The 18,068-nt window shown below is 42.0% G+C and overlaps 1 protein-coding gene and 1 long non-coding RNA gene across 4 annotated transcripts in view; both read right to left on the minus strand.

Moving 5' to 3' along the window:
- The window catches only part of SEC14L1 (SEC14 like lipid binding 1), a 101,781-nt gene extending 90,031 nt beyond the window's left edge, over window positions 1–11,750 (minus strand). For all 3 annotated transcript variants that reach the window (XM_019502838.1, XM_019502848.1, XM_019502855.1), the window contains exons 1-2: window positions 11,648–11,750; window positions 9,496–9,586 (exon numbers count right to left, since the gene is read on the minus strand). In XM_019502838.1, the coding sequence (XP_019358383.1) occupies window positions 9,496–9,558 (63 nt within the window). In that variant the 5' untranslated portion in view covers window positions 9,559–9,586; window positions 11,648–11,750. The remainder of the gene's footprint in view (window positions 1–9,495; window positions 9,587–11,647) is intronic.
- A 4,387-nt stretch (window positions 11,751–16,137) lies between these two features.
- The window catches only part of LOC109287638, a 44,713-nt gene continuing 42,782 nt past the window's right edge, over window positions 16,138–18,068 (minus strand). The window contains exon 4 of the long non-coding RNA XR_002094922.1: window positions 16,138–16,300. This is a non-coding gene — a long non-coding RNA (uncharacterized LOC109287638). The remainder of the gene's footprint in view (window positions 16,301–18,068) is intronic.

Consider the following 18,068-nt stretch of genomic DNA (forward strand, 5'->3'; position numbering starts at 1 on the left):
AATAAGACACTGAAAGAGAATGCTGCTCTGAGGATTTAAACATAGCCTATTCCACTTTTTTTTTTTTTTTTTTTAATTGTAACTTACGGACAAATTACTTCTGGGTGCTTTGAACTGCTCTGGTATAGAACAGCTTTGCATTACTAAAAAAAAAAAAAAAAGACAGCCAAGTGCACTAAGAAACCTGCCCCTAAATTTGCATTTGATTTGTTTAGTGATCAGTACTACAGGAACAGAGGGAAACCAATCTCAGCCTCAGCATTTTGTCAGGTCTGGGTCTGGTCCTGTTCCCATTCCAGTAACAATGCTGTCTTCATGCAACAAAGGTTGCTTGGGGCCATGTCCTGTACTAGTGAACTCTTGACACAGGTCCAGCCTCTCATGTGCCACTAGCTCATTAAGAGGTAGATCTGTTGCATTCAAGTTAAATTAGAGAAAATGTGATGATGTAATAATAAAGCATTTGCCCAAGGTGTGAATCCAGTTCTGCAGCCTACATCTTAATTTTGCCCAGTAACTTCAAACAATATATGCATGGTTTTAATTACATGAAAAAAGCACTGTCACTTGATGAGATTGGGACAAGAGACACAAACAAACAAGCAAACCAAAAACAACCCCCCCCCCCAAAAAAAAACAATCAGGCTGCAAACAGGTGATCATTTCTTAAATCCCCCCACCCTGTCATTCAGCTGGGCAACAAGGGGAAGCCGACAGGAGCCTGTAAAGCCCCCTGCCTCTTTCCAAAACCAGCACCCAGTTTCCATTAAAGGCAGGGAAGTGCTCCTCTCATTTCTTAGTCTACAGGACAAGGAGGGTGGTGGGGAGTGTGAAGGGGTGTGAAAGCAGTTGCTTCCTATGCCTTCAAGTCTGAAGCGACCCCAATCTTGGGAAGGTATGGGAGCCTTTCCCCAGCACCAACCCTCCTGGTCCCTAGGAGTGATTAAGCCAGGGGAAAAGTATATGGGCATTCAGGTTTCCAGGAGAAATGCTCCCAGGAGTGATTTATCCCAAGTTGGTACCTGGTTATTTTTCTCCCAGAGCACTCATTTCTGCCTGAAGGTCTATATGTTTTTGGTTTCTACCAAGAGAACAGGAATTCTCCTGGAAGAAACTCAACATCTGTACCTGGCCTCAGAAAGCAAAACTGGATTTAGACTGTGCATCTGTAAGAGTTTCCTGCTACTTTTCTACCTTTCCACCATTTTGTGTTATGGTGGAAAGGAATGAGACTTCTACTTTCCTCTTCCCACAGCCAAACATACACAAATCTCAAATGCTACGTTCTTCAATAAAGGGTCTAGCTGAAACCCACAAAGCCATGGAAAATCCAGCACTATCCCGCAGATGTCCTGGCAACCTCCTGCATCATTTCTCCCCTTTACATATTGTACAAGCCCACTCAGATTTAAGTTTAAAATGTTATTTTTCTTGCAACCATTAACTAGTTTGTCTTTTTTTTTTTTTTTTACACAGAATCTTTAGCCCCAAACATCCTTGTAGTGAAGGATTTACATCAATTCTGCAGATAGGTGAATTGGACTAAATTATTAAGTAACTTACTATGATAGGGCTTGGGCAAGTGAGTAATACAACAAAGAAATCTTGTGAGGATTTTCTCCCACTAACCAAGAAACAATGCTAGCTCAAATTCTTTTAAAATAAGAACTCCTACATCAGGTCTCAGCTTAAATAATCTGTCTTCTCCAGGCTCCCTTCTTTGGCTAAAAGTAGAAGTGGAAAATGAAGAACTAGCCAAAGCAGAGATATGCAGCCTATCCTTAAAAATGCATCCAACTATTTCTGCTGCAACAAGACTTTGCCAATATGCCTTCACCACTCAGGTCATCCTGGTGAGGGCTTAGTGACAAAGTCTTGTTGGAAAACAAATACTTCCGTTCCAACAAGACTTTGCCAATACAAGTCCGTTAATCTGCAGTGTCCAACACTGAACACAATATTTAGCAAAACACCTCCACTTTTCCCTCACAAAAGTTTAACGCAGTTTACACACTTTTACACTGCTAAGCTCATATTAAAATTAAAAGAGTCAGGGTTGCACTTTTCCAGACCACAGTTACCCAGATCTCCTTTCAAAGGTGGGCGCCGAGAGCTCTGGAGAATCTGTTAGCTGCTCCACTTTTGCTAGTTTTCCACAAGTCTAACTTGGCTGATCAAGGGATCTCTTCACGGCATTTCTCATATGCTTATAACATTTAAAACTCTTGCAAAGCCTTGTATTGTTTATAGAGCATTATCAGAACAAAGCAACAGCTCTGAGCTTCAATGCGCATTTTTCTTCCGATACTTCCACAAAACACGACTGGAGGTTGTCTTATCCTTCTTAGTGGAAGGGGTTTGAGAGAGAGAGGGAAACTACTTAGCAAAAGCTGGTCAACAAGGCAACTGCAGCTGTCAGCTACAGCAGTCATGTGTTTGCCCACAAAAACAGGAAATAGCAAGCCATGGAATTATCTAAAGCATATCATGAAATAAGATACAAACTGCACAGTAAGCAGACTGTAAAGTCAATATTTTTCCCTAGCGCTTAACTCAACTCACATTTATGCAAGTCCATTTTATCACTAAAAAGTGAACAACCAGCCTGCCCATTTGTGTTTAGAATGTAGTCTTTCTTTGTGAAACACGAGATCATTGGTAATAACAAACCAACACAAGCTAAGTCACAAAAAGGCATTTTCTTACAAAATAACATCCATTCAGGAGGTTATGCTGATACACTTGTCCCAATACATTTCCCAGCATAACACATCCAGGCTTTCAGCAAAAAGCTGGAGAAAAAAGTGCAGGTTATTATTAAAAATAAATTGAAAACCAGAAGATGAAATTCTGGCCCCACTAAAAACAATAATTTTTTTTGCCATTGTTTTCAATAATGGAGCCAGGATTTCAGCCTTTGAGACTGATGGTTTTCAGAGGGCAAAAGGATCAGCTTCCAAACTCCCAAATTCAGATGTTACAGTACTTAACCAAACACAACTGCCTCGAGCAATTGTATGCTAAGAAAGAAGACAATTTTAATATTGTTTGAATTATCCACCCTTCACCAGGCCATATTAAAAACAAGGTACCTCAAAAACATAGCACATACTATTATGTGCAGATAATCATTTTAATTTCTAAATGTTCCTGAAACAAAATGAGTTTTGTACCTTGAGTGCTTTCAGAATATTGTATGAAAGTGTGACAATTTCTCTTTATAACTGCTACATCTACCAGTTATTCCTGTTGTATTTTCCTCATAGCAGAGCACGCTGAACTTTATTTCTCTGTATTCTTTTCTTTAAAAAAAATATTTTTTAAATGGTAATTAATTTAATTCATTGAATTAAGTGACTACGTAGTTTGCACATTGATTTTCAAGTGCTTAACATCCAGCAGCTTCTGACTGGAACTAACAAATACTAAGCACTCATGAAAATATTGCATCCTTTTCATTTAGATACCTAAATGGGTGCAGTGTTCCTTGGAAAGCATCTCTCTAATTTGAAAGGGCAAGCATTTCTAGGGAAAAAAGTGCTAATTTTCTTAAAGTTACAAATTATCAAAATATACCTACAGTCAATATTAATATGGGATAGCATAGAGCAGAGGCATACTAATAGAATTTAGCCTAATAAAGGATGAATACTAAAAGATACTAATCTTCCTGAGAACGATACATTACAGACCTTGCTTATATTTATTTCCTTTTGTATTTGGAATAATTGTTAAATATCATAGCTAATTACACAATATTTAAAATTTCTTTAGAAATTAAGACTCGTGGGAGTCGCGAACGCATGTCAAAAAACTAGAGTTCAGATTTTTCATGACAAATGTTCTGTTCTTTTTAACCTTTTGTATGCCCAGGGTAGCATGCCACAAACAAGGGGCCCAACACTGCACTCTCCATATTTAAGTTAAATCTGTATATAACAATGTGTGCAACAAAAAACGTTACTAACTGTTCAACAGAAAGATATTTACAACTGACCATATAAAATTAAATATTTCTTTAAAATATCTCCGTAATGCATTTTGAATTTACTGAACCATAAAAAGAAAAGGTCAAGTAACCCTTAATATTCTACATTTCAGCAACTTCCAGTGTTATGTAAGTGGGGCTGCAAAGCGGTGGGGAGGGGAGGTGGAAAGGAGAGACCAAGGAAAGAACTGCTCTTACGGTTAAGAAAACTTCCGCTACTTTCTAGCTTAAGTTTTTTGATGATGAGTTTATACCCATTTTTTTTTCCTCGTGGCAACATTGTACTTTAGCTTAATACATATTGTCCATCCCTGGTTTGCTCCCTGATATATTTAAAGACACCAATTCAGTTCTGAAAGAGCCCTCTATGGGAGTAGCATAGGCAAAACAATAACTGAGTCTAAGACTGAACTTCATAATATTATGGAAGAGATTATATGAACCGGTGCCTGCAATAACAGGAACAGGACCTAGTGCCCCAGGAGGTCCATTCCAATGCTCCATTCCCAACAGGGGGTTTCCAGTTAGCTTCATGAACAGCTCTCCTGTTTTCCATTCATGCTACTATTCAAGAGGTTGGCTAGGATGCATAATTGAACTACATTGAGTAAAATCATATTGCCCAAGCTGTACAGATCAGATATAATGACTGTTTTCAGCCTTTAATTCTAGAGTTTTCAGGAGCTGGAGGGAGGAAACAAAAGTAATAAACCTGCTCTTAAAGCATTGCAACTCATACAAAACCCATTGCACTGTACTAGGATGCAATTCAGCCTCCAGCACAGGAAGCAGAATCAGGACTTAAGCAGATCTGAGAGGAATTGAAACAAACTGGGGAAGATGAATCTTATGCTGGATTCTTATTAATCCTCCTTTATGGTCAAAGATACATATTATCATCATCCCAGCTCTACTTCCCATAGCAATACTCTATCATCTAAGTCTGCAAGAAGGGCTGGGTTTGTCCCATATGGATTGCTACTGACATGCAGACATCAAAAATGCTTTTTTTTTTTTTGGACTTCCAAAAAGAAAGAGAGAGAAACTAAGAGACACAAACATACACATGCATTCTTAATACAATTAGGCAGAATTCTTCTGACAATATGGTCATGGTAAATGGAAACAACTGAGCTGGCAGGATCTTGTTTTAATCCAGAATTGGTAAAGGCAAAGTAGAAGTCCACTTTTTTTTTTTTCTTTTAATACATTTATTTTAGGTGCCTCATTATAGGGAGCAAAATTTCCCTAGGATATCACTTTAGTACAGTTGAGACCCTTGTTCTAACATCACATAAACAGCTTTTTTTCATTAAAGACTGCTAATTATTTGTAACCAGATGTAGAGCAAGCGCAAAGGAAGTGAATGAGGAGTGACCCATCCCACAAAGGACATTTAGTCCAGTTGTTTTCAGTGGAAAAGGTCTTCAGCTCAAAGATGAAAACATAAATTTAACATCAGGTTTCGATGCAATTACTGTAGTTCCAATAAGGAGAAGACCTACAGGTTTCTGTGTATAAAGCACATATTGCTAGCGTCCTAAACAACTACTAGGAAACCTTTCTATGGCCCAGCCTAGCTGCTAGTTATGTAACCCTTCAGCCACATCCTGCAGTCTCAACAATTCACTATAAAGGAAAATGCCAGCTCAGTTTCATGGAAGTCTTTCAAGAAAGATCTGAAGGCTTCCTCAGTTTCCAGATGTTAATGAGGCAAAAATCACCCAAGAAAATAAAGGGGAAAAATGGGAACTGTGATACTTATTTAGAAGAAAAACACAACAACAACAACAACAACCTGTACCATTCCAGATAGTTGTAATTACTTATTTTTTTAATCTCTGGGGGATAGATTTTAAAAGCGCTCAATCACAGAGAAAAGAATTTCTTTTTAAAAAAGCTTCAGTATGAAATCATGTTTTTAAAACGGTGTTAAGAAACGTGTTTTCTGGGATATCTGCATTTAACCTTGACATACACAAGTATTTTGTCTGTAGTAAGGAATGATCTCGATACTATATTTAGGAAAATTTTGTTTCAAAGCAGCTGTGACCATTGGGAAGTCAGATATTGAGGAGGTGCACTGAAGTATGTTCATTTCAGTCTGCATCAGGCCGGAATATGCTTAACATTCGCATTAGGAACATGATCATTTACATCATTTAGAGTGAAGCAAGGGGGTGGTTCTTCTCTTATAAAGGAAATCAAGAAAAATCCACCAGCTAGCACACTTTAATATACTGCAGCATATATTTTAAACATATAAAATATGCAGAGGTCAGCAAAGTTTCCTCAGAGGGCCAGAACAGCCCAGCTTGGGTCCAGAGCAGGCCAGTGCTACGATCCAGCTGCTGCCACTAATACTCCCCGCTGCCCAGCTGTGGTGTGGAACAAACTCCATGCTACCTAGCCACCACCAGCCATAGAAAGCTGCTGAAGCTCCAGCTCTGTAGGCCTGATCTAATGGATTTGGCCCACACACCATAAATTCCCAAGCCCTGCTTTAGGTGACTTGGCTCTTACTTAGAGAGCACTGCTCTCATCTACTTCTTGCAATAACTGAAGCTTCTTAACCATTCTTCTTACCAATTTTGCAGCAATTTAAAATCTTTTAAAAAACCAATGATATAATAAAAAGATAGTACAGCAAGTACATGGGCCCTCTTGTGATAAACAGACTAGGATCAGAGTTCTTGCATCAAGTTACCACCCCAAAAACAAAGCAAAAGATTCACTTGTTTGGAAAGGTGAGGAAAGGGACCAAATGTACAACTACCAAATTTAAATCTGGAGTCAAGCAAAGCAGCATGTTCAACTCACTTGCTTATGAGCTTTCCTAGTTTACAGTTCTGATTTTTTATAGCTATTGGTTTTTTCAATTTGTATTACGTTTGTTTTCTTCTCAAGAGAAGAAAAGCTTAAATACTAACGGGTACAATGTGAATCTCTCTCTTAAAAGCCTACATTCTTGAAACAAATATCTCTACAGAACAGAAAAATAGTTTGAAAACACAAAGCTAATAAACAGAATAGTGATAACTTTAATAACAGCATTAGCAAGACATGACAAAAAGAAACATTTCTGGCAATTATTTTAACTGAAAGAATTCTTGAAAGGTCCCTTACAAGAAGAAAAAAAAAATGTTACCAATTCAGTCATGACATAACAATTTAATTCAAGATTACAAAGAACAAGAGAATTTTGGCTGAGAAATCAATTGTTATGCGCAAGTCTGAAAGAAAAAAGAAAAAAAAAAAAATCATGTCCTGGTAGTGTCAAATACTTAAAACCTGAACAGATGAAAGAACATCTGATGCATAGCTGCAGTTAGCACAAGGTACTAAACATACTCTAATACTAATCAAAATGTATCACAGAATCACAAGAAGAAGTGGGGCTTAACAGGACCACAGGCCTTTCCATGGAAAGAAACTGAACCACACCTGCAAGGCGTGGTTTGCAAAAATCGGGCCCTGCATGTGTAATTTTCTACTGAAGTCAAGCGCTAGGTCAAAAGAAGATACATTTCATGGGTTGAGCCTTCTGCTCTTAAAATTGCATGAACCAGAGTATTTAAATAACTCCCTTAATGACTTTACATTTTAACTACAGAATTTTCTTACATATTTTATATAGTTCTTTCACATATTCACATCCTGAATACTATTCAAGGTGTTCATTCTAAGCATGCAAGACGATGTCCTCAGCAGGTGGTAAAAAATGAAATAAGTTGTATTTAAATTTTAAGACTGTTCCAGTCTCAAAGGAAGAAAGAAGCCAACATAACTGCTCCTCACTTCCTCCCTTTTAATTCACAAGAACCCAAACGGTTGTGGTTTCAACTAAACCACACAGAGCGACGTCAGAAGACTGTTCTTCTGGTAACTGTATTTTTATTTCTTTTTTTTAAAGGCAAACCTAACTTGGGGTCATTCTGAGTGCTCTTGACTTTCATTTTTGGTTAAAATTAATATGTATAGTTGGCAACCATTCACTCAGGAGCTTTGTTTTCAGTTTACTGTTTCTACACAAATCTAAGTTGACACTGAATTTAAGACAACCGCCGAATAATTAGATACTAGACATGGAAAATGTATAATTTGTTATAATTTTCCATGTTTAGAATTTAATTTTTGAAGGGTCGTCTTAAAAATTTGCTCCCCCATACTGCTGCAGAAAAGCAAGCAATGAACAGCAGTGGGGCAGGGGGTGGTATAGCAGTCGGCAAAAGGACTAAGTGGCATGACCTCTGCCCCTTGCTACCTGTCCCCTCCACCACTTGCCTCCTCACCTACCCTTCTTCCCTCCCCCTCATATTACCTGCACACCCCATGATCTCTGGCCCCTCCACTTGCACCCTTGCTACCCGTCCTCCTCCCTCCTTTCCTCCCTGTGGTGCCTGCACCTCTAGGTACATGCTCCCCTTCACCAACTGCCCCACCTTCGCTCTTCTTCGCATGCTGCCTGCCCCCTCCACAACCTCCCTCTTCTTACTCGATGACACTTACCTTCCCCTTACAGCTCTACATCCTGCTGGGGCTGCAGTCTGGCCAGGAGCATGAAGCATGTGCTGCCTTTAGCCCCAGCTGGGCCACGTAGCAGCTGTTGTGGCTGCAGTAGCATCAGCCCGGCTGCCACTACGTGGCCAAGCTGGGGCCAGAGGCAGCACATGCTTCTTACATCTGGCTACTTCAGCCAGATGTAAGGGGAAGGTAAGCAGAGGCCAAGAGGAAAAGCAAGGTATGGGAGGGCACAGGGGCTGTAAGAGGCAGTGGTTACAGCTCCAACTCCAAACTTGGCATCAGGGTTGGATTTGGAGACAACAGCCTCCGTCATTTATGCTCAAGTCTAACTGAGGGGCTTCCCCACCAGCCCTGCCACATGCTGAATGCGGAAAAAAGTAAATATGGTACTTTTCTAACTTCCTGAACATACACATGCAAAACCATTTCCAACACATTCAAAATAGAACCCCTTTGTTCTGACCATATTCCCTCTTCCACTGTATCAATGTATCATCAAATATTTGTCGAATTTTACTACATCAAATTTAAGTTTCTCATCTCCAATTCAAGGCCTTTCACAGCTCCCTGCTATGTTATCTCATCTCAAATTGCAATGCTTTACCTACCCCATCGTGCAAGAGATGCTATTTGAACGTTTCCTTCATCAGCTTCTCCCACAAACATTTTTAAACCTTCTTCCATGACAGCCTACACATGGAACACCATGTAGGACCAACACTTTCGTCTTCAGACCCAGCTCTGCTATGAAGCCTAAGAACTATGGCAAGGCTTTAAGGAAGACTGTTTTTCTATATAAAATATATATAGCTTTGGCATTTCTATCTTCACCCCACCACTTAATTTTTGCTTGTCTTCTTACATTACGCATTCTTCACAAGAGGGTCTCTGTTCAGTGCTTATCAAAAGAGGCCCCAACAGTACTTCAGTATTAAAAATAATCTCCAAATAAGACAGACAGTACATTAAGAATGGATACTTACAGCCATAATTAATTCAAAAGGGTGTTTATACACCCGCACGGGAGACTGATATTTCTGTACCATGGTTCCAGCTAATAAGAACAATCCACACCTGAAAAACAAATTTAAAAAAAAGTGTCACAGCACAAATGAAAGGCCATGTTGAATATTAACACTGTCAGTTTTCCCCAAGGACCCCCACACATCTTCTCCTACTATTCAGTGTCCAGGATAGTGAATGCTGCAAGGGAAGAGGCATATTTAAAATAAGGACAAACATTTCTACTGAGCTGTTTAATTGAAATAAAGCACGTACTCTATCCAACTGTTTTTTTCTTGCAGCTAAGTTCTCTTTTTTAGATCCCCATAATACAATGCTGGAAGTGCTACAAATATTCCTCCTCAGAGGATTTGAGGGGGCTGGGGTTTTAGAGTGTAGTACGCAAGTTTGCTTGCCACAAATGCAGAATCTGAGCCACTTCATAGCATTTTCTGTCCAAATATATCATTTTAAAAGCTTCCAATGTGAACAGTAAATTGGTATATTCTCAGTCTACCATTTTTGCAAAACACTGGTGGAACATTTCAGAGTTGCTCATTCAAAAAGTGATTCTCAGCAGCAACGCAATAAGTCTTATGAATACTGACACAATACTAAAAACAAAAGGACACTGCACAATTTAGTCAGTTTCCACTGTGTAAATCCCTAAAACACTCAAGGATTGTAGTAAATTCTTGCAATCTCCAACGTTACTTTTGAATACTTAATAGACAATTAATTAATCCTGAATTCTATTTTCTAACGAAGGGTAACAACTCAGCGTTTACAATATGCATTGTTTTCAGAGGAAAAAAAATATCGTTACATCTAAATAAAGTTAACATTTCCTCACCAGTTCCAAACATGAAAGTTTCATTACTATAAAACCCAGACAAATCAACCTGTCAGTCTAGTGATATGAAGCTATATCATAGAGAAATTGTGGGTACACCGACATGGGGAAACAGACACATTTATTGCAGAAATAGGAAGGAACAACTGCAGTGGCACTATGCCGACTTATTCCACCAATGAATGGTGTCTCATCAAGCTCTTTCTTGAATGAAAATTAAATCTAATGAAAAATACTGGCATCAGTACTCCTGGAAGAAGATACTGGCTGCCAGCCAGATTAAAAGACATAAAAATAAAATTAAGTTATTCTAAGAAAGCCATTTCTCACTAAAATTAACATCCTCTCGCTGCTTACAGAACTTCGGCAACTTCCCATCAGCTTCGGCCAAGTAGCCCACAGGACTGACGCTGAACTAAGAAGGAAGAAAAAAAAGCTCGAAGTCTGGCACAGGGCCACAGATGCATGAACAGGATAACCCTGGAAGCATTGCAGCTTCCCCAAGAAACCTGAGTGGCAAACATGTGACAAAAGCCACCGACTCAATCTGCCCTAACCTAGGAAACTTTATCCCTGGACCAAATCAGGGTAATTTCTTCCAGGAACAAATGGGTTTCTTCCTAGGGGCAAAGACTTTTTAGGACAATCTCTTTTACTGGACCTACTACACAACTGGGATAGAGTTAGACAACATTTCAAGTACAAGACATTTGAAAATCTTGATGCCCACCTTGCTGGGCTCGTTGGACCCCAGTTATCTTTCCTGCCCAAGTGCAGGGGGGGGCTGGACCTGATGATCTGTAAGGTCCCTTCCAGCCCCTTATGTCTATGAAAAAAAGCTGGTCTAACTCTCCCAACTACTTAGTCGGTGCAATAAAACGTCCCGTCCTAAGAAAGCCTTGCCCCTCGCATCACTCCTGGTCCATCCCCACTACAACATCGCTCTGAACCTCCCGTTGCTTCCCAGGGCGGAGGACAGACATCTCGCATCCAAAAGCTGGTTCATTGCTGGTCCAATAAAAGGGGTCACCCTAAGAAACCCAGGCCCCGTGCATCACCCCAGCGACTGCAGGGCTCTCACACTACCAGGGCGGCGGCCCCGAGAAGCGACTCCAGCCACGGACCCCAAGGGGGGGGGGGGAAGAAACCCGGGGGTTATTTCCAAACAACAACCGCGAGACCCTTCGTTCCCACCCCCGGGCCCAACCCTGGCGAACCCAAGCCCCTGGAGCCACGGGGACCCCGAGGCGGTCGGGGGCAGGCCCAGACCCCGCACTCACCTCCTGTCACACCGGCCGGGAGCGCCGGGGCCTCATGCCAGAGCCGGGACCGGACGGGAAGTGCAGCTGCGGCCGCCCGTTGTTACTAGTGACAGGGAGGGGGCGGGAGCCGGCCGCCGGCCAGCTCTGCGCATGCGCAGCGGAGGAGCTGCACACCCCAGAAGGGCGGGAGGGGGAGCTCGGAGGGCGGTGAGGGGTTGCGCGTGCGCAGTTTGGCACCACGGGGGCTTGTCCGGCTCTTCTCCGTTGCGCTTGCGCAGTAGAGGTGGTGAGCTGGCCGCTGTCGCTTGCTGCGCATGCGCTAGGATGGGTCTTCCTCTGGCTGGGGAGGGAAGTGGGGCCTTGCGGTCACTGGGATAAAGAGCCCTCTGCAATGAGGTTGTGGAGATGGGGACTGGACGGACACAGTCCCATTTTACCTCGAGGCAGGCGAATCCCAGCGCTGCTTCTAGCACAACACTTTCCAAAGAAGCTCAGTGTTGCTACCCCCGTTTTACAGACAGGGAAACTGAGGCACATGGGAAAAGCAGCAATTAGGGTTTTTTTTCCCTTATTTATTATTATTGGCATAGCTCCCAGTTGTCCTGGTCAGGACAAGATCCCCTGGACCTATAGGCGCGTGCCCCACCCCTCCAAAAATTGGCCGCTGCTGATGCCTGCGTCACCGCCTGCAGGTGGTCGCTGCTTGCCACCCCTCCCTGGCTGCTGACACTGCCACAGCCGCCTGTGGGCAGTCACTGCTTTCCCCCCACCTCCACTGACACCGCTGCGGCCACCTATGGGCGATCTCCACTCGCCGCCAACATGCCCCCGCCACTGACACCACCACTGCTGCCTGTGGGCAGTCACCACGCCCTCCCCAGCCTCAGCAGGCACGCATCGTTCATGCCTGGACCATCCCGGCTATGACATTGCTCTCACCCTCCTGTTTCTTCCCAGGACAGAGGAAGAACATCTCGTATTCAAAAGCTTGTCTAAGTCTATCCCAGGTACGTAGCTGGTGCTGTACAGCCCCTCGGGAAGACGTAGACCCCCTCCCAGAGACTGAGGATATGTCATTCCTGCTTCTGTGACAATCCTAACACTAGAACAAGTCCACCTACTCACGTACATGCCACTTGCTATAAAACGCTAGGTAGCTGATTTTTTGGCAGGTGGTTATTGCTGAGGAAGGCTATTCCTCGGCACGTTCCTAACGGCAGTATTCTGTGCCCAGGGTAGAATAGCAGTTATGCAATGTTTTTTCAGCATCCTACAAGTGGACTGTAGAAATAGTTACTGTACAGACGATAGTCTCACCTCACAGTACAACCTGTCCTGCACAGCAGAGCAGGAGTGAGTGGCCAAGGCTTTTTTTTTTCAGCCACGGTCCTGGGATCACTGTGGAGGCACTACAAACGTACCCAATCACATCTAAGGCCTTGGACCCACAAGAAGTTCCACGGGGGCAGGACCCACTGATCTCAGTGGTAGGCTATTGACACAGAATCAGCCAATTCAGGCCCCAAACATGTTTTTCAACTAAAAAATAGAAGCATTTACATGTTACATCCAGAATCTTCAAGACATCCTGCCCTCTTCAATAAAAAAAGAAATAAAGACATAAAACTCTCCTTTGATTTTCAGTTTCCTGCTGGGGTCAAAATGAAATTCTAGGAAGGCAAATTTGGCACCGCTTTTACATTTACCGATAGGATGAACACTCTTCCCGTACCAAGATGATTTATGGGGGACACATACAGTTCACCCATTAATCATTGTTAAAGCACTCATTACTGAAATGTCTGAGCACCTTTTCTGTTACATCCTTCCCTTTAAGGTAGAGAAGATGGAGATTTTTACAAGAACTAAGGTGAATAAGGAGCTGGCTAAAAGGGAGACAACAAGTTATGCTTGGAGTAGAGTTTTCAGGATGGAGAGAGGTTACCCAAAGATTGTTCTTTGAATGAATTCTTGTTTAATATTTTCAGTAGCAACTGCAATGCAAGGACAAGGGATGCACTAGCAAAATCTGAAGTAAGGAAGATTGTGCTGGGAGTTGAGAGACCTTTCCATAACAGGTTCCTTCCTCTATTCATCCTCTCTCCCTAGAGGTTTCAATGCACTGTATATTTAATTAACAAATCCCATGCTAGTTGCCTGTCAGGGCCTGGAAGGGATTCCCTTTCTCCCCTGATACATAGTTAGGTCTCTGCTTTTATTTTTTGTTTTCACTTTGTGCTGAAATATCAAAGTTGCATATGAGGTGTTTCTTTTCACCTTGTGGCTGGAGCAGATGTTCACATGGCAGCTGGAGCAGATGTTCTTCTGGAGTTTTTGGACTTAACATCTATTATTTGGTTGCCTGTGTTTGCAGGGGGACTGGACTCCGTGGACTCTTACAGACGAGCAGTGAGGCTGCTCCGACATGCTGTAAATTCAGCGCTGCAGCAGACTCAATTTACTGAGTAGAAATTACTGTGTTCCAGCAGCCTCCAGAGTCACGTGTATCAGCATCCCCACACCGAAAAAATGGCGGTGAGGTGCTTTAAACTAAAGTTTGTTCAATGCACTTTCCTTCAAAGCACCCCGCCATCATTTTTCATGTGATGCTCGGATGCTTTGAATTAGCACAGCTCGCTAATTAGAGCACTCCCCCTGCCTCCCAGAGCATGTCTATAAATGCCCCATGACTCGCCTGATTCCTTCCAGTCCTATGTCCTTGGGTTCTTTGTCTCTTCAACCAGCTGTCACTGAGTTTGGCAAGCTCTGCAGATATGGATTGCCAGGAGAAAGCTATCTTAATGTAAGTTTAAAACAAAAATGGTGTACAGAACCTGTGACAGGGTGCAGAGAGAGACCCTTTAAAGATCCAGAGGGATCTACTTGGCAATGAGGTACAGGGGTGCTGGGTACAGGAAGGGAGTCAAGGTTGAGGGTGCTGAGAGACATCAAGAGCTGAAGCAACTTGCTGTTACTGAAAAAAGCTGAAAAATCTTTGAAGGCAAGCTTACTTTCTTCTGATTTCCTTTGTTGACCAAAGCAAGCAGAGTGGCCTGAGTATTTGATGTTAAAGGAAAGCTCCAAATAAAAGACCTGTGTTTTGAACCCTGAAAGAGGCATGGCTCTGATTCTTACCAGTACAACTGGCAGAAGGCATGACCAGCTCACATGCGGTGGAGAATGCATCTCTCCGTCTGGTGCCAACCTTGGTGTGACACTGACCTACACCCAAATAACTCAGGTACCAAAAAGGAGGAATTTCCTCCAGCCTTTCCTCTCTCACAGACCCCTGTGGGTCATCCAAACTCCCTCTCTAAGCATGCTTCTTCAGTAGGTGGCCTAGTGGGCCCCAATCCTGGCCCAAGACCACTGGGTGTAACAGATGCTGAGTGCCTGTGGCTTTCATCTCTCCTATCTTTCCCCCAACAAGCAGAGTGACCCAAATGATCTGTGTTAAAGGAGGACTCCATATAAAAGATCTGTTCTTTTGAATCCAGAAAGAAGTATGGCCATGACACACTAATCCACCTGGCTGAAGACTTGACTAGTTCATAGACCCAAACACAAGAGACAAAGAAAGTATGTTTTCTATACTGATTGTATTTTTCACCCAAAGTTATTTACAATTATTAGGCATTAGGGGCCTCCTTCTATTCGTCTCCTCTGGGATGCTCTTGTGGGATATGTAGTGACCTGCAGGCTGTCCAGGGATTTTTATTTCCTCTCTTTGGACTTAAGAATCTGGTATTTGGGCGGGGGGTGGTTCATTACTTTTTCTGAAGTGAAGTGAGACTGTTCTTGTTCCTGGTACAATCCCTTCGCAAAGGAAGTTGACATTTAATTATGCTGTAACCAGTGTTGATTAGTGGCTTTGCTATAGTTTCTTTTCTTGAATGAGCACGTGTGTGTTTATTTGGACTTTGTCAAGATTAGCTTCTCGTCATGTCTTCTCTGAAGCTAGCCTTTACAAGAAACAGTTTTTTAAATATGCCAGCAAATTGCAGCTCTAAACCTTGTTCCATTGTGGCATTTGGCTAGTATCTACTTCTATATTTATTATAGTTGAAGTCACCTAGCATATTGTGTTACAAGACTTTGCTGCCTTTCAAGGTCTTTCTCAGCTTCCTGTCTCCTAATACCCTTCTCTCAAATTGAAGGGTTGTAATATAACTCTTTTGATCACTTTTAGTGTTCTTAGGACTTGGAATTTGTATCCACACAGATTCCACTGAGTGGTCTCTTCACTCAGAAATTTTGCCTCATTGAATTTGGATGAAATATCACATTCTCGTGCAACTGGCTTATCTCCTTGTTCTACCCAACTCCCTTGATTCGAAAATCAACCTGAAAAAACTCGTCATCAAGATAGCTTCTTAAAAGGAATTAGAGTGTCTGGCAAAAGGGGAAAACCTATTAATGTATTATTTAAATGCTGGCATTGTACTTGGCATACAGCTCCAGCTCCAAAGAGCCTACAGCCTTAACAAAACAGACAACACAAGAAAAAATTATCAGGTTTTAAAAACATATTTTACTATGACTGTTATTGTTTATAGTGTTATTGACTCATTTCTTATGGGAATCTCATAATTGAGTCTTCCAAAGGAGTGTGAAGGAAGCAGGAACACACTGAAGTGTCTCACAGAAGGCTGTGAAGAAATGGCTTTTTATCTGTAAGCAAGTGTAAAAAGACTGAAGTTAAGAAGATGCAGTATAAAAGTATGACATGATAAATATTTCCAGAACTTAGAGTACAGCTTATTAGAGATAAAGGAAGATGAGCCCTGTGGAAGTTATGTAAGGTCAGCAGCTGGACACATTTCCCAAATAGCATTCTTCAACAATGTGTTCTTTATTATGCAACCCAAGTCCCAGTTACTCTGTTTTCAGGTAATATCATGGATATCAAAGAGAATCACTGGTGCTTGTTTGATACATTATTAACGACAATGCCAGTAGCTGCCTTAAAGTGAATTTGTCTAGGAGCAGCGTGGAACTGATATTTTGGGCATGCAGCAAAGAGAAGGTATAATACACCTAAGGCAAAAGTAATATTAAGTGCAAATTCCACAAAAATCCATGAATTTTCAGCTCCCATGGACCTGATATCTATTGTAGATCACGGTCAGGTTAGGAATTTAAGCATATTTTGCTTTTTATTGTTCAGCAGTTTGCATCACTACTGATGCTGCATTGTAACAATAGGAGAAAGAAATTTGTCAAGAGTAAAAGACTGTTCATAGATGAAATTCTAATTGCTAAAGGCCAAGTAACTGCAAATACTACAAAATAAATTATCAGGTTTTGATCTTGAATGTGCTTTCTAGATTTGAGTAATCCCATTCAAATCAGTCGGGTTATGATTTACACTGATGTTACTGACATCAGAATCTAGTTCTTTAAATTCTCAACATCATCAAATAATCTCTACTCTTGAACTCCTTTCCAGGTAAAACAAGCATTATTATTGATAAATGTTACCAGTATTAAGATATGGTCCATGCCCCAGGGAGGTCCTATTCTGGTTCAAGTATGGACCAAAAAGTTTAGACCTAAAAGGTACGTCTAACAGCTCCACGAAGCTCCTTGGAACAGATACAGAGCTAGTTCTGACTGACCACGCTCTAGCACTGGAAACAGAATGGCTGTGTTAGCATGGTGTTCTAGTCAGGCAAATTAGTCATATCAAGTTTCATGCTGGAGTACTGAGCTGATGCAACTCCAATTCCTGTAACCTAAGTTAGTATCTGCATTGCTTTCCACTGTGCCATGTAAACAGACCGGCTTATTCATAGCTGGCAGTATGTGTGTGCAGCGCTATATTGGGCCATGTAGATCCACCCAAACGGTGTCATGTCGATACACCTAAAGAATGCAATTAAGTCATCTGGAAAGGATATATACATTTTTTAAACCTCAAGGCAATGTGTTTTTGGGAAGGATTTGAAAGAGGAGAAAGAATGCTACTATAACAAGTAAATTGAGGCTAAGCAAGTATTAAAGGATGCACACACAAGCCATGTCCCCACAGCCAGAAGTATGTGGTTGCTGTGGGGGAAAAAAGCAGTGGTACAAATTTGTGCCACTGCTTTTTGCCTTGGTGCATGCCCCTGCATGTACAGTTAGCGTGGGGAAAAATGCTCCAGGTGGGGTAAGGGAGGCTGAGGCCAGCACCTGGGGTCCTCAGGGCCTCTTGGGGCTCCAGCAGCAGCAATCTGGGTGCATGGAGCCTGGCTGGCAGCTGGAGCATGGCTCTGGCTGGCCAGGCTCTGGTTTCAGGTGGCACACGCTGCTGCCATGTACACCACCCCACCTTCTTTTGGTGTGGGTTTTTTTGACACCAGGCTCTCCCAGTGTAAAAAACAACCTACCATGCTGCTAATTAGCAGCGCAGCAAACATGTGCGTGCACGGTGTGGATGGGTCTGTGGCACCGCAGA

This window comes from Gavialis gangeticus, unplaced genomic scaffold, assembly GCF_001723915.1.
Source record: "Gavialis gangeticus isolate Ggan-Ray unplaced genomic scaffold, GavGan_comp1, whole genome shotgun sequence".
NCBI lineage: Eukaryota > Metazoa > Chordata > Crocodylia > Gavialidae > Gavialis > Gavialis gangeticus.